Source organism: Oratosquilla oratoria, chromosome 27, assembly GCF_046742065.1.
Source record: "Oratosquilla oratoria isolate Oo_2021 chromosome 27, ASM4674206v1, whole genome shotgun sequence".
Taxonomy (NCBI): domain Eukaryota; kingdom Metazoa; phylum Arthropoda; class Malacostraca; order Stomatopoda; family Squillidae; genus Oratosquilla; species Oratosquilla oratoria.
In genome coordinates this window covers 41,362,418-41,389,359 of record NC_134803.1, presented here as the reverse complement: position 1 = coordinate 41,389,359, position 26,942 = coordinate 41,362,418, and the positions used below count along the sequence as shown (strand labels likewise).

Here is a 26,942-nt window from a genome sequence, read left to right as displayed (position 1 = left end):
TATATGCACACACACACACAAACACAAACACACACACAACACACACACACACACACACACACACACACACACACACACACACACACACACACACACACACACACACACACACACACACACACACACACACACACACACACACACACACACACACACACACACACACACACACACACACACACACACACACACACACACACACACACACACGACTCGTGGCGCGGTTGGTAGATTTCTCGGCTGCCACTACGGATGTCCGGGTTCGAATCCCGCCCAGGGGTGAAATAATTTCAGTATTATTGCACTGCGAGTCGTTACTCCAACTCTCGTGGGCGGGGAGTTGGGTTTGTGTGTGCGTGTAACGTCACAACATTACCCATAGATCGGTCATATATGAGCCCTGAGCTCACTTCCGGGAGGGAAATAGCTGTCAATCACGAGTCCAACACGTGATCCAAGACTCTGGTGTTGAATCACATACACACACACGTTGTTATGTGGTGTACCTTTTATCTTTTTAGTATTTGCTCCTAGAGGAGAAATCCTCTAGGAGTACCTACTCCTCAATGCCTCGCCTTCATGAGGTGGTGGTGGGGTTGAAGGAGTGGGGGAGGGGGGGAGAGGAGGGGAGAAGGAGAGAAGAGTGTGTGGGGGGAGGGGGAGGGGGGGAACACGTCAAAGCTCTTCGTAATCCAGTGGAAGCGTGCATACTGCGACCTCTTCCTCCCCCCAAAAATATGATTTGGCGTCAAGCGTGTACTCGCTTTAGCGTCAAGGTTTAATTCAGTTTACCGCCACGGGGTTGATTGGATTTACCGACAGGGGTTCATTGGATTTACCGCCTCGGGTTGATGGGATTTACCGCGAGGGGTTTGTTCAGTTTGCCGCCAGGGGTTGATTGAATTTACCGTCAGGGGCTAGTTCCGTTTACCGTCACGGGGTTGATTGGATTTACCGCCAAGGCTTGATTCTGTTTACCACCTATTCTATTTACCGCCAGGGGTTGATTCCATTTACCGCCAGGGCATGATTCCATTTACCGCCAGGGTTTGATTCCATTTACCGCCAGGGATCTATTCTATTTACCGCTAGGGCATGATTCCATTTCCCGCCAGGGTATGATTCCATTTACCGCCAGGGATCTATTCTATTTACCGCCAGTGCTTGCGCTTATGAACTATTTTGTAGAACTAGTTTTAAGATTTGTTCATTTATAAATTCATTTATTCATCTATTCATTTATCTATCTACATCTATTTATTTGTTTTTCTACTTTATTTTATTTATTTATTCTTTTTATCTTTTTTTTGTATTATCGTATGCTTTGAAGTAATACATGATACATAATTTCACAACTTTGAAACCTATGTATTATCATAAGTACATCATGTAACTTATAGATTACATGTAAAGTACATGTAAAGTACATGTAAAGTACAGCTTATAACGTTGTCTTGTGTGAAATACAGTATCCTATGTATAACAACTCTTGTACTGACGTGTAATCGAAAAATTGTCAGAGTTTATGGACTGCTGTTGACCAGCGCTTCTATCTCCGCGCAGCTATCATACGTTATCTCGTATTTCGTGTGTTCCAAACAGGTTACACGGTGAGGCTCGTTTCACACGTATCGACTTTTCGCCGTGCGCCGTCCACGACGCGACGTCGTGCTCTCAAAAAGCCATGGGTGTCTATGGGCATTTTTACACGTGGTCATGGTCGTGACGTGTAAAAGCCTCCATAGACACCCATGGCTATTTAAAAGCACGACGTCGTGTCGTGGACGGCGCACGGCAGAAAGTCGGTCCGTGTGTGAAACCAGCCGAGGATACGGTTTTTTTTTTTTTTTTTTTTTTTTTTGTAACGCAACCGAACGTTCATTGGGAGAAAATTGTCTGCGACTTTTTAAGGTGATTCTGATTGGTCGAGGAAGAAAAAGGGGCGTGTTTTGTTTTGCCTGAGACAGTTGTGGTGACTAACTCTGTATATCAACACCCCCCCCCCGTCCCCGCGACCCTTGTTGTCTTTTTTATCGCCCCTTGTAGCCTCATCTGACAGTCTCCCTCTTGTAGCCTTACCTGACAAGCCCCCCCATCCTCCCCACCCTCCGTTGTTTCCTCTCGTACCCTCACTTGTTTCCATATCATCCGCCCCCCCCCCACCGTTATTGCTACCCTGCCCCCTTTCCTCCCTGCTGCCCCTTTGCCCTCCCCTGCCCCCTTTCCTTCCTGCTGCCCCCTTGCTATTACCTACCCCCTTGCCCTACCCTACCCCCTTGCCTTCCCCTACCCCCTTGCCTTCCCCTAACCCCTTGCCTTCCCCTACCCCCTACCCTCCACTACCCCTTGCCCTTTCCTACCCACTGCCCCCTACCCTCCCCCTGCCCCCTACCCTACCCCCTTGACCTTCCCTGCCCCCTAACCCCTCTGTCCACCCCTGTCGCCCTTCCTGCTGCCCCCTTGCCCTTATGCCCCCTGCCGCCATTTCTTCCTGCATCCCCCTGTCCTACTATGTCATCTGCCCCCCTTCCTTCCCCTTGCCCTCCTCTACTCCCTGCCCTACCCCCCCCTGTCCTATCTTGCCCCCTGCCCTTCCTATTGCCCCGCTGCCCCGCTGCCCCTGCCCGACATGACACTGTGAATAATTGCAGGGATAATTGCGCGCGTAGCGGCGGGCTGACGTATTAATTACCGACACGTAAGGCGCGCCCGCCACAGCCCCCTTGGGGGCGGCTGGGGCGGCGGCGGCGGCAGCGGGAACGCCTCAGTCGCCGCTCATAACACTCGGTTGCTATGGCAACCAGAACGGGCGCGGGAAACTCGGCTTGCCAGGCTAGGGATGGGGGTGGGCGTTGGTCTACAGTATATGTACAGTCGCCTCCTCTTCCTCCTCTTCCTCCTCCTCTTCCTCTTCTTCCTCCTCCGCTTCTTCCTCCTCTTCCTCCACTTCCTCCTCCTCTTCCTCCTCCTCTTCCTCCTCCTTCCTCCTCCTTCCTCTTCCTCCTCCTCCTCCTTCCTCCTCCTTCCTCCTCCGCTTCTTCCTCTTCCTCTTCCGCTTCCTCCACTTTGACCTCATCCTTCTCTTCATCCTCTTCTCCCTCTTCCTCCTCTTCGTCCCCTTCGTCCTTTTTCTCATCTTCCCCTCTTCCTCCTCTTCCACCTCTTTCTCATCTTCCTCCTCTTCCTTATCTTCTTCCTCTTCCTTCTCTTCCTACTCTTCCTGCTCTTCCTCCTCTTCGTCCTCTTTCTCCTCGTCTTCTCTTTCTCTTCTTTCTCCCCTTCCTCCTCTTCTTTCTCTTTTCCTCTTTCTCTTCTTCTTTCTCCACTTCCTCCTCTTCCTCCTCTTCCTCTTTTCCTCTTCTTCCTCTTTAACCTTTCTCTTATTTCCATTTTCCCCTCTTTTCCTCTTTTATCCTCTTTTCCTCTTTTTCCTTTTCCCCCGTTTTCTCCTTCCCCTCAAACCCCTCTTCCTCCTCGTCTTCATCTTCCTCCTCTTCCTATTCTTCCTCTTATTCCTCCACTTCCTTCGAGTTGGCTCGCGTTGGCTCGCGTTGGCTCGCGTTGACTCGCGTTGGTTCGCGTTGGTTTGCGTTGACTCGCGTTGACTCGCGTTGGCTCGCGTTGGTTCGCGTTGGAGCTCCTCATCTGAGCCTCGTTGGGGTCGTGAGAAGCTGTGGAGAGGAGGCGCCGCTTAATTGGCGTTGTGGGATTTTCTTGAAATGTCCACAATGGGATTCGGGCGATTACGCTCAAGGCTAAGGAGGGGAACGGGATTGGAGAGGAGCAAAAGGGGAGCAAAGGGGGAGTAACTGGGAGGAGGAGGAAAAGGAAGAACAAGAGAAAGAAAGGGGAAGGGAGGAAGAGAATAAAGTGAGAGGGAAGAGAAGGAGAGGAGAGGAGGGGAGGGGAGGAGGGGAAGGGAGGGGAAATTAAGGGAAGGAGGGAAGGAAAGAGGAGGGGAGAGGAGGGAAAGGAAAGGCAGAGAAGGAAGAGGAGGGGAGAGAAGGGAAGGGAAGGAGGGGAAGAGAGGGAAGAAGGGGAGGGGAGTTGAGGGAAGGGAAAGGAAGGGAAGGAGAGAAGGGGAAAGGAAGAGGAAGAGAAGGGAAGGGAGGGAGGGGGAACGGAAGGAAAAGATGGTAGGGGACGGGATGGAAGACGGGAGCGGAGAGAAGGGAGGGGAGGGGAGGGGAGAAGAGAGGAAACGGAAGGGAAAGGAAGTGAAGGAGGCAAGGTAAGGAAAGGGGAAGAGGCGAGGGGAGGGGAGGGAAGAGGAGGAGAGGGGAGGGAAGAAGAGGAGAGGGGAGGGAAGAGGAGGAGAGAGGAGGAGAGAGGAGGAAAGAGGAGGAAAGAGGAGGAGAGGGGAGGGAAGAGTAGGAGAGGAGAGGGAAGAGGAGGAGAGGAGAGGGAAGGGGAGGGGAGGGTAGGGATTGGGAGGAGAGGGGAGGGTAGAGGAGGAGACGGGAGGGTAGAGGAGGAGAGAGAAGGGAAGAGGAAGGGAAGGGAGGAAAGAGGTGAGGAGAGGGAGAGAAGGAGTAAAGTTAAGAGGAGGAGATATAAGGGAAGGAGTGGAAGGGGAGGGTAGGGGAAGGGAATAGAAAAGAAGAAGGGAAAGGAAGAGGAGGAGGGGAGGGGAAGGGAGGGAAGAGGGGAGGGGGATAGGAGGAGATATAAGGGAAGGAGAGGAGTGTGAGGGTAGGGAAGCAAATGGAAGGGAAGAAGGGAAAGGAAGAGGAAGGGAAGGAAGGGGAGGGGAGGGGAGAGATAAGGGAAGGAGGGGAGGGGGAGGGTAGGGAATGGAATGGAAAGGAAGAAGGGAAAGGAAGAGGAGGAGGGAGGGGAAGGAAAGAGGAGGAGGGGAGGGGAAGGGAAGGGGAGGAGAGGAAAGGGGAGTGGAGGGGAGGAGAGGAGAAGGAGTGGAGGGGGAGGGTAGGGAAGGGAATGGAAAGGAAGAAGGGAAAGGAAGTGGAGGAGGGGAGGGAAGGGGAGAAGAGGGGAGGGGAGGGGAGAAGAGGGGAGGAAAGGGGAGGGGAGGGGAGGGGGAGGGGGGAGTCCGGCCGAGCTCCATCGATTTCAGATCCTTTTTCATGCTTCAGTCGCGGCGTCGTGTCAGCAACAGGGAACAGCATAACAACATAAACGCGCACTGCGCAGCATGAGAGTAATGCAGCATGACGTAGTTCCAAGGTGTAAGTTCTCTTGTGAAATTGGTAAATAAATTCATATGGCGGCAGCCGGGAAGGATCACTTGGTAGGGGAAGAGAGAGAGAGAGAGAGAGAGAGAGAGAGAGAGAGAGAGAGAGAGAGAGAGAGAGAGAGAGAGAGAGAGAGAGAGAGAGTGGGGGGGAGGGAGAGAGAGTGGGGAGGGAGAGAGAGTGGGGAGGGAGAGAGAGTGGGGAGGGAGAGAGAGTGGGGAGGGAGAGAGAGTGGGGAGGGAGAGAGAGTGGGGAGAGAGAGAGTGGGGAGGGAGAGTGGGGAGAGAGAGAGGGGAGAGAGAGAGAGGGGAGAGAGAGAGGGGGGAGAGAGAGAGGGGAGAGAGAGAGGGGGGAGAGAGAGAGGGGAGAGAGAGAGAGAGAGAGAGAGAGGGAGAGAGAGGGAGAGGGAGAGAGAGAGAGAATCTGGTCTACGATTTTAGAGATCCAATCCCAGTAAGAGGCTTAACATATTATATTCTGGTTGCCGGCAAGGAATTTTATCTTTTTGAAGGGTATAGTCATTCTCACCCCTCTCCCCTTGCCCCACTCTCCCCCTTGCCCCACTCTTCCCCTTGCCCCACTCTCCCCCTTGCCCCACTCTTCCCCTTGCCCCCCCTCTCTCTCCCCATCTCACCCTCTCTAAACCCATCTCACCCTCTCTCCCTGTTCCCTGCCCCTGCTACCCTTCTCCCCTTGCCCCCTCACCCCCTTGCCCCTCTCCCCTTCCTCCCTCTCCCGCTGCCCCCTCCCACCCCATGTCACCCTCTCCCCCTGCCCTCTGCCACCCCTCTCTACCAGCCCCTCTCTCCCTCCCCCTTGCCCCTTCTCCCCTCCTGCACCCCCCTCTCCCTCCAAGACTGTACAGAAAATATCACAAAAAACATAAAAAAAGCAAGAGAACAGATGTAATGGAAGTAAGCAGGTAGATGAACAAGTAGATTAAGTAGATTCAGGAGAGACCTACCCCTCGTGTCTGCGTTAGGCCGATGTTCGAGTAGGACTAGTAGATAATCGGATAGATCAACAATGAGGTAGATGAGTCGGCAACTACCTAACAACCTGTCCATGCCCTCCCATATCGCCCAAGTCTCCTTCAGGTGAGAGAAGGTCCCCTTACTTGTGTATGAGACCGAGTCTCGAGGAGGAGGAGGAGGAGGAGGAAGAGAAAGAGGAGAAAGAGGAAGAGGAGGAGGATTAATAGTAGGAGGAGTAAGAGGAGGAGGAGTGAGAGGAGGAGTAAGAGGAGGAAGAGTGAGAGGAGGAAGAGTGAGAGGAGGAAGAGTGAGAGGAGGAAGAGTGAGAGGAGGAAGAGTGAGAGGAGGAAGAGTGAGAGGAGGAAGAGTGAGAGGAGGAAGAGTGAGAGGAGGAAGAGTGAGAGGAGGAAGAGTGAGAGGAGGAAGAGTGAGAGGAGGAAGAGTGAGAGGAGGAGTAAGAGGAAGAAGAGGAAAAGGAGAAAGAGAAAGAGGAGAAGAATGGTGGTGGTGGTGGTATATATAAAAGGGTAGTCGACCACAGTCATTGGCAAGGGCGGGGCCAATGAACTGTGACTGTTGGAGACAGATCCTGACTGCTTTCACCACACAGTTCCACGAGGATTGAGGTCGTTATTCAATTAAAGAAGATAGTAGTAGTAGTAGTAGTAGGATGTCTGAAGAGCGTATACAAAATGTGGACCATGGCTCATTCACTCCTATAACCTTTACGACTTCAGGTGGGATGGGTCCAAAGGCAAAGGCATTCTACGCTCGTCTGGCAGAGGTGATGGCAGAAAAGAAACAACAACCAAAAAGCAGCATTGTATCGTGGATGAGATGTAGACTGTCATTCTCACTCTTAAGATCAGCCCTCCTATGCCTGAGAGGTACCAGGTCCCCACCACCCAAATCAGCACATGTACAAAACCTCGATTTTGAGCAGACTGTAGTAGATAGTAGGATAAATGAACTTCTGTATTAGGCTTCATTAAAGTGAAATAATACAAAATACGAAAGGGTAGTCGACCACAGTCATTGGCGAGAGAGGGGCCAATGAACTGTGTCTGTGGGAGACAGATCCTGAATGCTTTCACCACACAGTTCCACGATGATGGAAGTCGTTATTAAAATAAATAAATAAATGAATAAGTAGATCAACAATGAGGTAGACGATTCGGCAATTACCTGTCTGGTCCAATCCCTCCCATATCGCCCAGGCATCCTTCAGGACAAAGAACCTCCTCTTACCTGTGTCTGCGTAAGGCCGAGCTTGGCGGCTAGTTCGGCCCTCTCCGGCAGGGAGAGGTACTGGGTCCTCTGGAAGATCTTGTTGAGCTGCTGCAGCTGGAGACTCGAGTAGATGGTCCTCGGCTTCCGCATCTTCTTGCCCTTGCCTCCCACGCGTACGGATCCCTCATCCTCGGGCTTGTCTGTCGAGAAAGGGAGAGAGAGGGGACGTCAGTCGACTGAGCTGGAGAAGCCCAATGGGGTCATGGTGTGGTGTTCTTCATGGTTGAGGAAGTGTACAATGTATCTTGTGTACAGAACAGTATGTGCGTGTGTACGCGCGTGTGTGTACGTGTGTGTGGACGTGGGGCCTGAACGTGCGCATATACGTGCGTGTATGCGTTTGCATGCGTGAGCGTGTGAATGTGTATGTGTGCGTGTGTACGTGTAAGCGTGCGTGTGCGTGTGCGCGCGTCGGCTTATTGACCAAAAAAGTCCTTTTGAGAGATGTTCTTTCAATCAGTGGAATTGTCAGTCTTTGGCCCTCCAGCCTACGAGGGATGCCAGATACTACTGGATGGAAGATTTTTTTTTCTTTCTTTTTTTACTCAAAGACGCAAATAACGACCGTATCTCCTCTAAGCATACGAACTATAATTGTTGACGCTGTTTGGGGTCTCATGAAGCTCCAAATTTTCATTTAAGCATAACAAACATTGCCCCCACTTTGATTCCGTGTTACATCTCGGAGAAACACTCGTTCAGAACCTTGGCAACCCTTCAAACACGGCGACTCGCTTGGATTTTTAGGTTTGTGAGTAAAAGAAATTTTTGGAGTCTGAGGCCTCCGGATGGAAATGAATATCGACCGATCGTGATCTGTAAGGTTGAAATCCGGTCCATAAACTGCACGAAAATCGCCTTAACATGACCAAAACAAAATAACTGAGGAATGTGGCCTTGTTGCAGGGGACAACTTGATGAAGCTGAATCAAAGCCGTAGGTTATAATGACATAACTAACCGAATCATTCATTTGGTTCAAAGCCTCACGAAATTGGGCAGCGTCCTTGACTCTCTCGTAAATACTTTTTGATATCTTGGGGCTGTGGGTTGGGCTCCTCTGAAGAAAGGATGGGAGGGTAGGGAAGGGAAGGGGAAGAGAGGGGAGAGGAGGGGAAGGGAGTGCGGGGGAGGGGAGGGAAGGGGAGGGCAGGATGGGGCGATGTAGGGTAGGGTAGGGGAGGATAGGGAAGGATAGGGTAGATTAGGGCAAGTTTGAGCAGGATGGGGAAGGGGAGGGTAGGATAGGGGAGAGGAGGGGGAGGGGAGGGCCTGGTCTTTATGCACTGAAGGAATATCTTTCTTTACAATCCGTGGCCTTTGCCATTCCCGGCTACATCTTGGGCTTGGCTACGAAAGAATTCATTATTCGACAGAAGACAAGAGAAACGTCTGTACGTTCTATTTGCAATTACATATGTCTTCACATCAAAGGTTCAAATGGCCCAAGTGGTAAATCCGGTCTCTGGAATATCTGATTCTGTAAGGTACATATAATACAATCTCTTAGCCTCTCGACCATCGATTATAATCAACACCTCAATCACCTTTGGAAATGGGGACTGGTGCAAGCACACAGTCATGTAGAGGGACAAAACTGGCGACCCACAACAAACTTATTCGGATATATGATAACAAATTCAACTCTGTTAGTAACCACACGACATATACAGTGAATGAGGAGCGGAGGAAAACACAAATGGAACAATTGTTTATTCCTCGACTACTTTCGTATTGTGATGCTTCTTCACTCTTGTTCATTTTTTGCGTTTCCCTCTACTTCTCTTACAACTTATGAGGATGTCTTCGTATACATTGTATACGCGCACGAGAACGTGCACGCGCGAGGCTTTTGCACACACATACACACACACGAGCACACACACACACGAGCACACACACACACATACACACACACACACACACACACACACACACACACACACACACACACACACACACACACACACACACACACACATTTATATTCAAGGGAGGAGATTCATTGTTGCAACACACAAGCCTTCTCAGATTTGAAGAAGACATTCCAATGTTGAAAGATCCTCACTGCCCCCCTAGGCATCACCTGGCCATATTAAGCACAGGTCAACGCAGTACCTGAGTATCAAGGATGAGAAGAGCTGCTGGGTGTTCCTAACCCAAATGTACAACAGTTTTGTGCGGATTTTGATGATACTCGTTGACCCTCCGAACATATAGTCCAACACGAATACACGTGTACGTGCGTGCATGCGTGTCCACGTGTGTGTGTGCATGCGTGTTCGTGCTGGGTTACATGTCAAGGGTTAAGAGGATTAACGAAAGTTGAGTGTACAAGTTGGACATTTTGTACATTTGTACAAACACCGCGAGGTCTTGGCGTGGTGGGCGGACAGAATACTCCTTCGAAGGATCTCTGTGATTGCATGACATAGATTAGCGTTTCCTAACCTTTTCCGACCATAGCACCCCGTGTTGTCACGTCTAAGCAGTCCAGCACCCCTGTCTTGTTATTAGAGAGACAAAAGAAAATGAAGTGTACTGCTTGATGATTTATTTTCTTGATTCCTCAGGACTGAAACAAATCGACAATTTTGTTTGTAGAAGAAATAAGAACACCCTAGAAAAATAAAATAGCATGGAAAAATTAAAATATGCACAATTAGGTAATCAATGATACATATGTGATTTTTGTGTGCATTACTTCCCAGCAACCCCTATAATTGATTTCGGCACCTCAGGTTGGGAAACGCTGACTCAGATCATTGTCATAGAAACGACCAAATCTCCTCATCTTCGATAATCAAGGATTGCGTTGACCTATCCATACCAGACACCTGGTCAGGTAATACCAAGAACAGTGAGGTCCTTTCGACATTGGAATGTCTCCACAGAGAGCGTTTGGATGTTGCAATTATCGTTACTCGAATTAAATGTATATATACTCGTACATGTGTATGTATGTATGGAAACACGAATACACTCAAAACGTCTTGATTGTCAATGATTTGCGTGATTCTGGGGTTTCATCTCTCGTTGAGGCTTTTATTACACAAATGATTTATTTACTATTTGGGGGAATTTAGAAATACAAGGCACAGTTGAAGCCGCTTCCCAGTCCATTGTGATGTCATCGTTATAGTGGCGTCATCATATTAGGGTGACACCGGAGGAGAACTCCTCCTCCTCTCTCCTCTCTTCTCACCTCACCTCTCCCGTCTCTCCTTTCTCCTTTCTCTTCTTCCTCCTCCCTCCTCCTCCTCTCTTCTCCCTCCTCTCTCCTATCTCCTCCCTCCTCTCTCCTCCCTCCTGTTTCCTCCCTCATCTCTCCTCTCTCATCTCTCCTACCTCATCTTTCCTTCTCCCTCCTCCCTCATCTCTCCTCCTCCCTTGTCTCTCCTCTTCCCTCCTCCCTCGTCTCTCCTCCTCCCTCCTCTCTCCTCCTCCCTCCTCTCTCCTCCCTCCTCTCTCCTCCCTCCTGTCTCCTCCCTCGTCTCTCTTCACTCCTGTCTCCTCTCTCCTCCCTCCTCTTCCTCCTCTTTCCTTTCTTCTCTCTCCTCACTCCTCTTTCCTGTCTCCATTCTCCTCTTGCCTCCTTCCTCCTTCTCTCTTCCTTCTTCTTCCTCTTCCTCTTCCTCCTCTTTCTCCTACTTCTACTACTTCCTCCTCCTTCTACTAGTCCTTCCCTCCTCCTCCTCCTCCTCCTCCTCCTCCTCCTCCTCCTCCTCCTCCTCCTCCTCCTCCTCCTCCTCCTCCTGTTTACACAGTGTTTGTAAGTTCTTGCTCATCTGTTCTTGAGCAGAAACTACCGCTTGCGACTGTTAAGCGCGCGACCTGGGTGCCCAGCCTCCGGAACGATCCCGTTGAGCCAGCAGTGACTGCCACTCGCCTCGGCTACCTTAACGTAAACGTTAAAAAAAAAGGGGGTGGATCACTCGGAAGAGAGCGGGTCCCATGCCTTCTTCCTAATCGCAGGTTCGAGTCCCGCACTCCTGGCCAATTCCAAATACACTAGTGTCTTCTGGTGTAAGCTCATCGTCTATTTGTGGGAGCTTTGAAGGAAAAATACATTATTTCCCAGCACGGGAAGGATCAAATGGATTGTGATAAACACGAACTAATTCTTCTTCACTTTTATTTGTTATTTGTTTATTTATTTGTTTATTTATTTATTCATTTATTTGTTTATTTATTCATCTATTTGTTTATTTATTTATACATTTATTTATATATTTCTATTTTGTCCTCTCTTTGAAATGATCGAAAAGATGTTTTCTTTTAACTTGATGACGTAATATTACGAACATTCCAACCTGATCCACCTGCTGTATTAATACAAAATTGTTCCCAGAACATCACTAATCGTATAGAAACTGTTGTAACATACAAAATACTCAACAACAACAAAAAGATTTCAGTACAAAATTTTGTCGATATCAGAGAAGCAGCAGTGGAAACCTCAAGTAAAAAAAAAAAAAAAAAAAAAAGGGGGGGGGGGACGCGGATGACGTCACGTCACGTCTGTCCGTGACATCACCTCGAACTCCAGCCCCCTCCCCCCCTCCCCCCTCCCCGAGGACCGACGTGATACCTTCGTGACCTCCCAGACCACAGAGTGACCCAAGAGAATAGTATACCTTCGGTACGTCAGCATGACGGCCCAGAAAAGCATAAACGAAACTAAGCATGATCATGCTGTTGCTCCTGCTGCTGCTGCTGCTGATGTTGCTGGTGGTGGTAATGATGGTGGTGCTGGTGATGGTGGTGGTGGTGCTGGAGGTGGCGATGGTGGTAGTGTTGATGATGGTAGTGTTGGGGCTGGAGGTGGTGATGGTAGCCGTAGTGCTGGTGGTACTAGTGGTGGTGCTGGAGGTAGTGATGGTGGTAATGGTGATGCTGGTGGTAGTGGTGATGCTGGTGGTAGTATTGGTGCTGGTGGTGCTGGCGGTAGTGATGGTGGTAGTGTTGGTGCTGTAGGTTGTGATGGTCGTGGTGACGGTGCTGGTGGTAGTGGTAGTGCTGGAGGTGGTGGTGATAGTTATAGTGATGGTGAAGATGGTAGTGGCGGTAGTGATGGTGCTGGTGGTAGTGTTGGTGCTGTAGGTTATGATGGTGGTGGTGACGGTGCTGGTGGTTGTGGTAGTGCTGGAGGTGGTGGTGATAGTGATGGTGATTATGGAGATAGTGATGGTGCTGGTGGTAGTGTTGGTGCTGTAGGTTGTGATGGTGGTGACGGTGCTGGTGGTAGTGATAGTACTGGAGGTGGTGGTGATAGTGGTAGTGATTATGGAGATGGTAGTGGTGGTAGTGATGGTGCTGGTGGTAGTGGTGATGATGTTGGTGCAACAGATAGCTATTTTTGCACCAAACTCAATGTACAGTATGTAAAGTAGTTGGGAGACCAGACAAGGGTGGAAGGACGAGATAGGGGAAGTTTGCAGGAGTGACGCGGCAAAAGTTGGCTCGACGTCGTGTGAAGAGGCTGAAAGAGGCCTTTGCTCAGAAATGGATTCCAATGGACTGATTCGATTTGGATTTGAAAATACGCATACATTGGTTATCATTATTACTATTTATTTATTTATTTTCATTTTATATTATTTATTATTAATTTAATTTTATTTTTATTCGTTTATCTGTTCATTTTATTCATTTATTTTATTTGTTTATCTATTTGTTTTATTCTATTCTATTTTTAAATTCATTCTATTTATTTGTTTATATATTCATTTATTATATTTATTAATTAATTAATTTATTTATTTATCTATTTATCTATTTATTGTCTGATCATGAAAAATGAGAAACTCGGGACCGTAGGGGTGCGTTGTTTAAGTAGCTTAAAGTTTCACCTACATTAATTTGTCATTATCCCATCGGGGGTATATCATGTTGCAAGTCTAATAATAGTGTTATATCGCCAAAACTAAACAAATTACTTTAATTTTTCAATTGAAATAAAACGAACATGATTGCTGAACCTTGTATTCCAATTGTAGACGTTGTTCACAAAATGTTCACGAAAGACTTATGGTTGAACTGTGCCTACTTCTTACTATAATTATATTCACTTGTACATGTATATGTTCACATAAAGAAACATTAAACAGGACATGACTTCCACATATACCATGGACTTGTTTGTACAAGCTTCAGCGTGTGTGTATGTATTTGTGTGCGTGTGTATTTATGTGCGTGTATGTTTGCGTGTGTACGTATCTGCGTGTGTACGTATTTGCGTCTGTGCGTGTATGTGCGTCCATGTTATTGCGTGTGTGCGTGTGTGTGTGGTTGGACTAAGTTGGTCTTGTCCTTGTGCGTATGTGCGTGTGCGTGCGTGTGCGTGCGTGTGCGTGAAGTCGGCTGTGTGCAAGTCAACCGCAACCAACGAGGGTCTTGCGTGGGTTGCGGTTAGTCTGCTGTCATTACGTGTGTTGCCGCCACCACTGCCGCAGCCGCCGCCGCAGCCGCCGCCGCCGCCGCCGCGCTGTGTTAGGGCTGTCGCAGGAGGACGGGGGGACGAGGACGAGGGAGGGAGGGGGAGGGGGAGGGAAACGGAAGGGAAAGGAAAAGAGGGGGACGAGGAAGAAAGGGGGCATGGGTCAGTGAGGGGAGGGGGAGCGAGGGTTGTTGGGGGGAGGGGGAGCAAGGGTTGTTGGGGGGAAGGGGTGCGAGGGTAGGTGGGGTGGGGGCATGGGTAGCATGGGGTAAAGACGAGGTTGAGGCTAGGTTGAGGGGAGGGGGGGAGAGGGTAGATTGGGACGAGGTGAGGGGGAGAGGGTAGATTGAGACGAGGAGAGGGGGGAGAGGAGAGGGGGGAGGGGAGGGGGAGTATGTCGAAAGTTTTTAGAGGAGGTGAGTGAGTGGGTGAATGAGTGAGTGAGTGCCAACTGATGAGAGAGATTGTTGACAGGCGACCTTGTTGTCCATGGCGTGGCCACATATCATGCGATATATATCATAACGATAAAAATATAAGATCATGCTATAATGGACATGAATGTCAAGAGGAAAAAGTCTGTTCTATAGCGAGGTCGAACATAAAGAAATAAATCAAACAAATACACAAATGTGTATATAAGGAAAAAAAATGACAAATTCCAACCTGATTATAATCTCGTCTCCGTCCCTCTCTTTACCTGTCTCCTCTCCTCTCCTCTCCTCTCCTCTCCTCTCCTCTCCTCTCCTCTCCCGTCTCCTCCTCGACCTTCCTTTCCCTCCCCCTCTCTTGTCCTTCTCCCCTTTCCCTCCCCCCTCTTCCTTCCCCTCCGTTCCAGACAGACGTCAGAATCATCATCTCTTCCGAACACGTTTCTTCTTCTTGTCCATTTCTGGGCATCCATCAAGAGGGTTTATGTCCTCGCGCACCAAGACATCTTTTCCCTTTCACTTCCCTTCCCTCGCCTTCTCTCCCCTTCCCTCCCCTTGCCTTGCCTTGCCTTCCCTTCCCTCCCCTTCCCTCCCCTTACCTTCCCTTCCCTCCCCTTTCCTCACTTTCTCTCTCCTTTCCTTTCCTCCCCTTTCTTCCTCTTCCCTCGCCTTCCTTTTCCCTTCCCTCGCTTTCTCTCGCTTTCCCTTGCCTTGCCTTCCCTTCCCTCAAATTCCCTTGCTTTTCCCCTCCTTTCCCTCTCTTCTCTTGCCTTCCCTTTCCTTCCCATCCTTCTCCTTCCCTCCCTTTCCCTTCATTATCTTATTCCACTTTTCTCCTCGTACCTCTATTCCCTTGAGTTTCGTTTCTTTTCCGTTTCCTCCCCAACTGTTCCCTCTATATATATATATATATATATATATATATATATATATATATATATATATATCCTGTGGATTGTGGTTACTTCAAACACGACCGCAGAAGTATTACTATCGCAAGATGTGAATACCAACTATTACATTGACCGGACACGATCAACAGGTACAAAACTGACCGACGTACCAGCCCGGTAGGCCGGTAACTAGTCACCGGTACGGTCGCATCTTGCCCAGGTCACCCGGTGAAACATGTTCCGGTTGATCCGGTAGCATCAACCGGACACATGCAACCAGTATTGGGGAAGTCGGACACGTGTTTCTGACTCGAGATGGGGACTGACAGGACAGGTGTCGTGCACAGATGATGCGTCCTCGTGTGACGAACAGATGCGCAGTGATGACACGTTTTTCCTCCTCTTCTGCGCAGGTCATCGGGTTTTCATGTTATGGTTTAGACTGAGTCACGAAGAGCCGAGGCCGAGTTTGTTTCTTTCACATATTCGACGTTCTAATGACTTCATTCAGTCTTTGGGTTCATCTAACTCTACTCTCCCATCGTCCTCTCCCTCCCCTCTCTCCCTTCCCCCTCTCCATTCTCCAGCTGCCCCTTCCCTTCCCCTCCCTTTTACTTCCCCCTTCATCCTCCCCTTTGCTTCCCCCTCCTCCCCTTCGCTCCCCCCCTTCGCTCCCCCCCCTTTGTCCTCCATTTCCCCCTTTTCCTCACCTTCACCCTCACTTCGCCCCATTTCTCCCTCTTTCACCCCCCTTCGCCCACCTTTCATTCACCCCTCTTCACCCCCCCACTTCGGCCCCCTTCATTTATCCCCCACATTCACCCATTCATCTCCCATTCACTCCCTCATCCCTTCTCATCCCCCATTCACCCCTCATTCACCCCTTTCACCCCCTCATTTCTCCCCCACATTCACCCCTTCATCACCCATTCACTCCCTCATCCCTTCTCATCCCCCATTCACCCCATCATCCCCCATTCACCCCATCATCCTCCATTCACCCTTTCATCCCCCACATTCACCCCTTTCACCCTCTGTGCCACACACGTCAAGCACTTAGGAGATCTAAACACATTTTCTGTCATTAAGAGTCTGGTCACGCGCGCACGCGCACGCACACGCGTCCACTACAAATGCTCACAAGTAATGTGGCACTTCAAGAACCAGCTGTGGAAAGCTGGTGGGGGAACAGCTGGTGCTGGGGTCTCGTGATGCACGTAGTTCTGGGGAGTCTGGAGGTCATGTTGTGGGTTCTGGGGGAGAGGGGGAGGGGGAGAGGGAGAGAAGGGGAATACTGGTGAAAGTAGTATTGTATTCTATGGATATATGGGAAAATCAAGGTTCTATTGGGTAAATGCCTAGGCAATATGCTGTATTGCCTAGTCACTTGGCTAATTTTCATAATTATTTTGCTTTGGTTGATGGCTATATAGATTTTTTTTGCTTTTATTGTATGTGTAATATTTTTTTAAGAACATAAGACTACAAGAGACCATAAGGCCTACATTAGGCAGTTCCTTGTCCCTTACTACCTGTCATCCCTATCCATAAAGTTATATAATCTCTTAAAATTACCGATAGTTTCAGCGTTCACTGAATGGTTACTAAGACTATTCCATTTGTGAACCACTCTATCGGTAAAGCCAATTTCTACCTATTTCCTTCTTAAACCTAAATTTCTCCAATACATTTAGAGCAACGGAGAGATCACTGCAGGGAATCACGCTGAGAAAGTCGGAAGGAAAGTTGAGTAAAGTTGAGTAAAAGCGTTTTTGGTCCAGACCCATATTGAGGCTTCCGGGCCACGATACCGGAACGAGAGGACCATGGACGTCTTTTGGAGTAATACCGGACATTCCGGTAAGAGAAGTTACCGGATCTCTGATGGAGGAGGATCCCTGGAAGGGACCGAGACTTCCGGAGCCTCCCGCGGGATCCTTCCCTCTCGAATCACGTGATCAAAAAAAGGGGGGGGAGGGGGGGGTTCGTCCCCAACGACCGCGCGTCCGGTGTCGGACGCCTTCTGGAACGACGCTCCGGACTTGGTCCTGAACTGCCGGTGTCCGTATCCGTAGCGGTAATCGTAATACATCCGGGGCAAAAAAAAAAAAAAAAAAAAAAAAAAAAAAAATTTCCGGATGTTTAATACACGCTGTCGCTGGAGAAATGACATATGCTGCATTCGAGGCGAAGTAAAAACGAAAAAATAAACTAAAATAAAAACTAAAAAGAAACGGAGGTGGGTTGGTAAATGGAGGGATAAGGAGAGGAAGGGAGGGAGGTGAGGGAGTCAAACCCGGGTAATTTTATTCAGATTAAGAGCTTTTGGGTGGATTTAGGATAAATGCTTATCTTATTTATTTATTTATTTATTTTCATTATATCTACATTGTAAATATTCATTTTTCGAATTTTTTCTCCCCTTCCTCATTTTGCCAAAAGTCCATTATTCAACCGAACAAAACCGACCGAAATTATTTTCAAAAAAGTGTACAAACTAAGAATAAACTTGAAGAGGTACACTGTCATATCCAAAATACACGCAGGAATATACATAATATAACCCCTGGGTTTTGCATGCTATAGACAATGAACTATCCTTATTATACGCCAAGATATACATAACACACGCCAAGATGTCCACATTACACGCCAACGTATCCACATTGCACACCTATGTGCCCACAATACACGCCAATATATTGACATTACATACAAAGGTGTCCATACTATATGCCAAGGTATCCATACTACACGTTAGTGTATCCACATTACACGCCAGGGTATCCCCATTACACGCCAAGGTGTCCACATTACACGCCAATGTATCCACATTATACGCCATGGTATCCTCATTATACGCCAAGGTATCCATATTATACGACAAGATATCCATATTACACGCCAAGGTATCCATTTTACACGCCAGAGTAACCACATTACACGGCAAAGTATTCGTATTGTACACCAAGGTATCCACATTACACGCCGAGGTATCCACATTACACGCCAAGGTATCCACATTACACGCCGAGGTATCCACATTACACGCCGAGGTATCCACATTACACGCCAAGGTATCCATTTTACACGCCAGAGTAACCACATTACACGGCAAAGTATTCGTATTGTACACCAAGGTATCCACATTACACGCCGAGGTATCCACATTACACGCCGAGGTATCCACATTACACGCCAAGGTATCCACATTACACGCCAAGGTATCCACATTACACGCCGAGGTATCCACATTACACGCCAAGGTATCCACATTACACGCCGAGGTATCCACATTACACGCCAAGGTATCCACATTACACGCCAAGGTATCCACATTACAAACTAGAAACGTATAGAGAAATCCGGACTCTGAAGTTCTGTTGTTCCGGGAACTTTGAGGAAAATCCGGCCCCCCGGACTCAACAATACATGCGCCTGACAAAAGCATGTGACGTATATCTGCAAGGCATGTGACGTCACGCCAAAAATGGCTGGAAAGCAACGGTCGGTGACGCTCCGCTGACTCGCAGATTCTGGCGGTTGCGGCGGGCGGACGGGCGGTTGCGATGGGCGGGCGGTTGCGATGGGGGCGTGATGGGGAGCGTGTGGGTGTAATACGCGATATTGGGTTATCGTAAGATGGCGGAGGCTTGAGTGATGGGGTTGTAATGGGGACTGTAATGGTTGTGACAAGCTTGATAGGGTTATGAATGTTATGACGATGGTATGTAATGGTTTTGTAACAAGGTTAATAGGGTTGTGAAGATTGCGACGATGGTCTGTGACGGGGGGTATAAGGGGTTTGTGACGGGGGGTTGGAGGGCTGTAACGGGGGGTGAGGAGGGTGCTGTAACGGGGGTGAGGGGGTGTTGTAACGGGGTGGGGTGCTGTAACGGAGGGTGGGGGAGGGTTTTGTAACGGTTCATGTGACATGGTGGAGGGGATTCTGTAACGACAGTGCTCACTGTCGGAGAATAAATTGTAATATTAACAAGGTTGTGAAGCTGAGGTTGTAATTATGTTGTGGATGAAGATACGAGGACTAGCGAGGTTGTTCATACCTTGCAGAGACTGTAGTAGAAGTGGTTATGTAGTTATGTAGTGATCATGTAGTTTCTCAGTAGTTACGCGAGTGTCTGAAGGATTTATTGACGTTATAATCTCATGAAGAAGAGATTGATGCTTTCGGACTCAAATCATAATTAAGTTGAAGCCATGTACTAGTATACTCGTTCGTGTGTGTATGATTCACCATGGTCTTGGATTACGTGTTGGACTCCTGATCGACAGCTAATTCCCTCTCGGAAGAGAGCTCAGAGCTCATGTATGACCCATCTATGGGTAATGCTGTGACCTTACACGCCCCCCCCCAAACTCCCCGCCCACGAGAGTTGGAGTATCGAACCGCAGCGCAAGGATACTGAAATTATTTCAGCCTTGGGTGGGATTCGAACCCGGACCGCTGTAGTGCCAGCCGGGAACTCTACCAACCACGCCATCGAGTCGTGTGTGTGCGTGAGCATGTGATACGCAACACCCACAACACGTTATACAGTGAACGGGTTTTGTTAACCTAGTTATCACTGAGTTATCTAACTCACAAGATATGTGGGGGTGGGGGTGGGTCTTTGGTGCATGTACACGCACATACGCACACACATGTACACGCATGTACACGCACATACGCACGTACGTGCACACGCGCATACCCATACATACGTCACTGTGGGACTAAGTTTCTCATTGTGTGAAAAAAAAAATGAAAATAAAAATAAAAAGTGGGATATTTCCTCCCCCGTTCTCCCTCGTTTTCGCTCTCGCTTGCCTCCTCTTCTTCTTCATTCCTTTTCCTTCTTCCTTTTCTTCCCCCCTTCTCCTCTTTCCTCCTACTTCCTCCTCCTTTTTCTTCTTCCTCCTTTTTCTTCTTCTTCCTCCTTCCTCTTCTTCCTCCTCCTTCCTCCTCCTTCCTCCTTTTTCCTCTTCTTCTCCCTCGTCTTTCTTTTTCCTCCTCCTTCTTCTTCTTCCTCCTCCTCCTTCCTCGTTCTTGTTCTCATCTTTCCGCTCCATCTCCTCAATGTATCTTTTCCACGCGTATTTGTCATACACCGAAGTCTTTTTTTTTTTTTTTTTTTTTTTTTTTTTTTTTTTTATTTGCACTCTTCTGTCATTCCTGTTTGATTTTCCTCTTCGTCCTTCCCCCACACTTCTTCCTTAAGCTATTCTAGTATGCTGATTTTATTTTATCCATTCATTTATATTCATTCATATATAACACCAATATAACATATAACATATATAACATATAACATATATAACATATAACACATATATAACACATATATAACACATATATAACACATATATAACATATATAACATATATAACACCAATATATAACACCAATCTGATCGAAAATTGCCAATGAAACAGCGTGAGCGTTAATTTAGACGTCACCCATAGTCCACGCATTCTTGTTTTATTTCTTTTCGTACGCTTAGAATTTTTATTTTTCATTACTCGTTTATATTCTATGTTATTTATTAATTTGTCTATTTTACAAATTCTTGTATTTTCTGCGCCGTAAGTTCTAACACATCCTAAGAATATAACAAATTTGTAGTTCTAAAAGAGAATATTCTAATCGTTGTAGAATAATCTCTCTCCATGTGGAAGGAAATATGTGGAGTTTGTTAACAAGGAGGCAATGATGAAGGGGACCGATGCTCCCAATGTGGAAGGAGAAGCCAAATGTGGAGATGTGGAGGTGAGTGTGGAATGGAAAATTGTGGAGCTGACGAAACTGGTAAAGTGGAGAGAGCGACAAGGCTGATGGGAAGGGGGGAGGGGGGGAAGGGGAAGGGGAAGGGGAGGGGGAGGGAGGGGGTAGGGGAGGGGGAGGGGGGCTGGAGGGTGACGCGTGTGGCAAACTAGGTCACATTTTATGACATAATAGAAAATGGAGGGCTCGGCATTGTACGAGTGGAGGGGTGATGTGGAACAGGGAGGGAAGTGGTGGAGGGCAAATGAGGAAGAGGAGGAAGAAAGAAGAGAAGAATGAAGAAGATGAGACGGCAGATGAGATGAGGGAGAAGGGAGGAGAATAGGTGGAGGATGGTAAGGGGGAGGATGGATGGTAGGTAGGGGATAGAGGATGGTTGGGATGGAGGATGGTAGGTGGGGGTAAGAGGATGGATGGTATGAAGGTGGGATGATAGTAGGTGGGGAGAGAGGATGGTAGGTGGGGAGAGAGGATGGTAGGTGGGGAGAGAGGATGGTAGGTGGGGAGAGAGGATGGTAGGTGGGGAGAAGATGGATGGTAGGGGGAGGATGGGTGGTATGGGGGAAGGGATGATAGTAGATGGGGGAGGGAGGATCGTAGGTGGGAAGGGAGAATGGTACGTGGGGAGAGGATGGATGGTAGGGGGAGGATGGGTGGTATGGGAGAAGAGGATAGTAGATGGGAGAGGGAGGATGGAGGATGGTAGATGGGAGGGAGGATGGTAGGTGGGGGAGGGAGGATGGTAGGTGGGGGAGGGAGGATGGTAGGTGGGGGAGGGAGGATGGTAGGTGGGGGAGGGAGGATGGTAGGTGGGGAGGGAGGATATTAGGGGGAGGATAAGTTGGAGGATGATAAGGGGGGAGGTGGAAGGAAGGGTGAGGGCGGTTGGGAAGTGGGGAGATGGAGAATGGTAGGTGGAGGGATGGTATGGGGGGGGAGGATGGTAGGTGTGTGGGGGGCGGGGGTGGAGGATATGTATAACAATGGCCTCCGCAGCTTGACAAAAACATCAACAAACAATGACGAGGAGAATAAAGCGAGTGTCAACAAACACAGGAAATCTGTGCATAGAGAGGCGTCATACTGCACCTCCCCCCCTCCCCCCTTCCCCCTCCCCCCTTCCCCCCTCCCGACTTCACAAAGAACACCTCCACCCCCTCACTCCACTCCCATCCTCCACATCTCCATCGTCACAAAGACCTCCCCCTTTCCTTTTTTCCCCTCCCTCCCTCCCTCACTCCCTCACTCTCCAGCCACGTAGCTCCTCCCACTTAGTGTATATATGTTTGATAAGTAAATAAGTGAAAATAATTTTTCATTGATAGATTAACAAAATATAAATAGATAAATGGATATTAAAATAGTATATATATAGCAAGGTTTAACGAAAGCAAGTCTAAATAGATCAAATGAATAAATAAATAAATGAATAAATGAATAAATAGATAGATAATTAGAATCCTCATGTCATACATCAACTCTCCCTCTCGTATAATTAAACCAACCTTATGACCTCTGAAACAACATAACGCACTTTACAGATTTTATTCAGGTTGAGGGTGGGGGGGGCAAAGGTCGGCGGCCTGAAGGAGTACTAATTAGATCGAGACCCTTTATGGGCCAAAGCTCCCCCCCCTTATCTCCCACCCTCTTCCCTCGCCTCTCCTCCTTTCTGAGCTACACAACATATCCTATATCAAGCCAGAAAGAAATATTTAAAGTATGCCACTCTCTCTCACGGGTGACAGAGCACACCCAACATCCCACCCCATTCGACCCACCTCACCCTGTTTTATCCTCCCCACCCTACTCATCATAATACTCCCTCAAGGCAATGTAGCTTTCCCACTAAACTCCCATTTACTCCCACCCTGTCTCGCCTCTACCACCTCCCCTCTACTCCTCACTTCCCATAGGTTCCTTGCAACACAGTCGGCTGACTCCTTGTCAGTCTGCATAACGAAATGACAACTCTGAACTGACACTTCATATAGCTGACATACTTTAGACAGGCATAGATATAACTATAGGCATAGACATAGGTATAGACATAGGCATAGGCATGGGCATTGGCATAGATATAGTCATAGACATAGACATAGCTATAGACATAGGCATAGACATAGACATAGACCTAGGCATAGGCACGGATATAGGCCTAGACATATGCACAGACATAGGCATAGGCACATAGGTAAAGACATAGGCATAAGACATAGGTAAAGACATAGGCATAGGCATAGGTAAAGACATAGGCATAAGCATAAACATGGACATATTGTTTGGACAAATGCTAACCTATTTGTCAACTAAAATATCCTCTTCACTTCTTTGCCCTCCCCTTCCCCCCCCGTGCCCTTCTTTCCCCTTCCCTTCCTCCCCCTCTGCCCTTCTTCAAAATCCTCCGCTCCCCTCTCCCCCCCCTCCTCCCCAGCTCCTCCCCCTCTATTCAGTTCTATTCCGTTCCACTTCCACCACACAATATCGTAATTGCCTCAAATATCAGTCTCCTCCCCTCCACCCCCTCCATTACCCTCCTCCTCCTCCTCCTCCTCCTCCTCCTCCTCCTCTCCCTCCTTCCAGCTCTACCTTCACCTCCATCTTTCATCTTCTTCCTTCCCTGCACATCCACACCCATCTACACCCACCAAACGCCCCCGCCTCTTCCTCCAAACCTTCTGTCTTCTTTGGAATAATTTTGTCAACCTCTTTCTTATCACCACCATCACCATCACTGTTATCGTCACAGTCGCCTTTACTACATCCACAATAACCTTTCCTCTACCTTCCCTTTCTCCCTCATCTCCTTCCTCAATCTCTATCGTTTTGTCTTTAGTTTGTCGTCTCGATCTATTTCTTCCTTGTGTGGTCTCCAATGTTGATTTGGGTACTGCTGGTTGGGCGATGTTGTTCTTTATGTTTTGCGGGTTGGGTGGTACAGACTTGCTATGCATGTGATGACCGACGTCTTTCGTCGAAGAGCTAATATTCTTAACTAGTTTTCTATATTGCTCTATTTTGTTTACTTGTTTATTTATCTTGTTTAGTCGTTTTATGTATGTATTCATTCATTTATGTATTTATGCGTTCATTTATCTGTGTATTCATTTATATATTTATGTATATGTACTTATGTCTGTTTTATTATTGATTTATTTATAAGTTTGTTAATTTATTTTTGTAATACATGTTGTCTAAGGGGCTACAAAGCCGTTACCTCTCCGTACAAGTGTGTGAGCGCATAGCCTGGGCGAGTGGCAGCGACTGGTACTCGTTGGGAATCGAAACAGAAGTCCACGCGGCCAAGAGGAGGGGTTGAAACCAAGAATGCCACATTTTGATTTATTAATTTATCTGTGTGAATAACTCTACTTAAACGCTTATTTATTCCATTCTTTATTCTATCTGCGTAAATTTAGTTGATATCATTTCACATTTATGAATTTAGAATTTTTTGTTTATTATAGAAATATTGCTTTTTCTTCTTCTATATTATATTATTTCGTTTCATTCTATTCTATCTTCGTCCTATTTTATTTTAATTCTCAGTTCATTATTCATTAATGCAAAATTGACAATGCCAAAGCACTCAAGTGAGGGGCGTCACCAGGGCTGGATGGTCTGAAGTCTCCCGCGGCGACCACGTGGCTTCCCCGGACCAACAATAAGGTCCCTCGATGTCCCCCGGGCCCTTTATCGCCGGTGACGTTCCATTCCTCAGCCTTTTTCTGTCCTTTGTTGTGTAGTCTCGGGATCAAGCTGCATCTCTAGCGTCTGTCATCAGGCGATATTATTAAGGTCATAGAATATGAGCCCGCGTGGAGCAATGGGTTACGTTCCTGCTTCGGAACGCGGAGGGCCGAGTTCGATCCCCGCTAAATGCAGTAGCTCTTTCGTGGCTTTCTAACCCCTTTCTACAACGGTGGACGTCAGAGGTGCGGTAGATCAATGTTGCATATATATATATATATATATATATATATATATATATATATATATATAATATTAGCGCCCAATCAGTATAGCCGCGCTGCCTACACTAATTTCAGACTTCATTCAAACACACGGTTGTAAAAAAAAAAAAAAAAAAAAAAAAAAAAATAACATGCACGTCCCACCACACATACAACCTTACCAAGCAGGATTAAACCATCATGGTGAGATACAAAGGAAGCATCATCCCTCGATGGATACGCCGGTCCTGCAGTGGGCCATTACGGTTAAATTGCACTGGAAAGTAAAGGTGGAAAATCTTGCTTCGACTAGATACGATTAGTCTGACGATGACCCCAATGAAAGGCAAAAGTAGGTAAAAGCGTATTACCTAGTTAGTCCGTTGATTCAAATATTTTCTATTTATTTATTTGTCTATTTTGACTCAGCTGCATCTGTTAATCTGTTTATTTGTTTATTAATTTTTTTTCTTTTCTTCGTTTATCTATTCATTTATTTAGTCATTTATTTGTATATTTATCTATCTATTTATTCCCTTACCTACTCTATATTTAGTTTTTAGTTGCTGTTTTTTTTTTAATATCGTTCGTTCAATTCCATTTCGTACTTTATAGATTTGATCGTAACTACTACCAAACTATTCTATCTAGCTGATAGTCATCCCCGGGACAGACTGATTGAGTCTTCTAGTCTCCTTTTCCTTTGGTCACAGCCTGGACAAGTGACAATCACTAGTGTCCGTGAAAACACAAACAGGAGGATTTGGTCTCGAGAGTAGGAGTAGCGGCTGAACGAAATTGTGGATCGATATACGAAAGAATTTGGGAAATTTTGTCAGACGTAACTCAATATTTGAGGATCCACATTGTCAACGTGGACATACAAAGACCCAAGTTCACCTTATAAGGGACCAGAAGAGTCAAAACATGTTTTTGCTTCGAGTACGTGAAGACAAAAAATAAATAGATAAATAAATAAATAAATAAATAAATAAATAAAAAGAGGGGGGCAGTCGCCTCACTCACTCACATATTGTCGCCAATCGGGATATGTTAGGGAACAAGTTGGCGGTATTTTTGGTAGTTGGTTGGTGTGGTATGGTGGTGTGATATGGTATGTGTGATGGTATGGTGGTGTGGTGAAGTGTACGGGATGGCTGAATAAAAGAAATAATTATTTGTTCAAAGTAATTTTATAAAGCACAGACAGCGTGTGTACACTTCGAAGACGATAACAACACTGACGTCGCTTGGGGCACGCCACTAATTCGAGGGCAACGTACCCTGTCGCATGGTTCGATTACAAAAATATACGAAAAATTACTAAAATATACAATAATTATAATACATATATATCAATAAATAACAACGGGAAATATACATAACAACACAAGAAAGATCACCATTACAGAAGCAAGGAACAATGTAAGAACCGAATGGAAATAAAAACGATAATAAAAGTATTTTATTAACAATAATCAGCCATGTAGTGATTATCGCACCGAAGATGTTTTGTCATAGAATCGGAGGGCAGCAAAACGGAGTGACCGTAGAAATTAAGCCATGATAACTTTTATCAAACTTAATCATCTATTTTTTGTTCTCTTTCTTCAAATGTTGAGTTTATTCATGTAATTGTTCATGTTTGCTTTTGTCATATATATATATATATATATATATATATATATATATATATATATATATATATATATATGTTCACTATAAACCTACTATCGGAGAAATAATAACGGAAGTACAGGGAAACTGTATATTTCGACTACTATCTGTAGTCCTCTTCAGCAGAAGGACTACAGATAGTAGTCGAAATATACAGTTTCCCTGTACTTCCGTTATTATTTCTCCGATAGTGGGTTTATAGTGAACATTTACAAATGTGTTATAACATAACAATTTCCAATATATATATATATATATATATATATATTTATATATATATATATATATGTATATATATGTATATATATGTAT

At 46.9% G+C, this 26,942-nt stretch overlaps 1 protein-coding gene across 1 annotated transcript in view; it reads right to left on the bottom strand.

Moving 5' to 3' along the window:
* LOC143039994 (uncharacterized) overlaps positions 1-26,942 on the bottom strand; it is a 129,156-nt gene that overhangs the window by 79,649 nt on the left and 22,565 nt on the right. Inside the window, exon 2 of the mRNA XM_076210512.1 lies at positions 7,415-7,596. Within this exon, the coding sequence (XP_076066627.1) occupies positions 7,415-7,596 (182 nt within the window). The remainder of the gene's footprint in view (positions 1-7,414; positions 7,597-26,942) is intronic.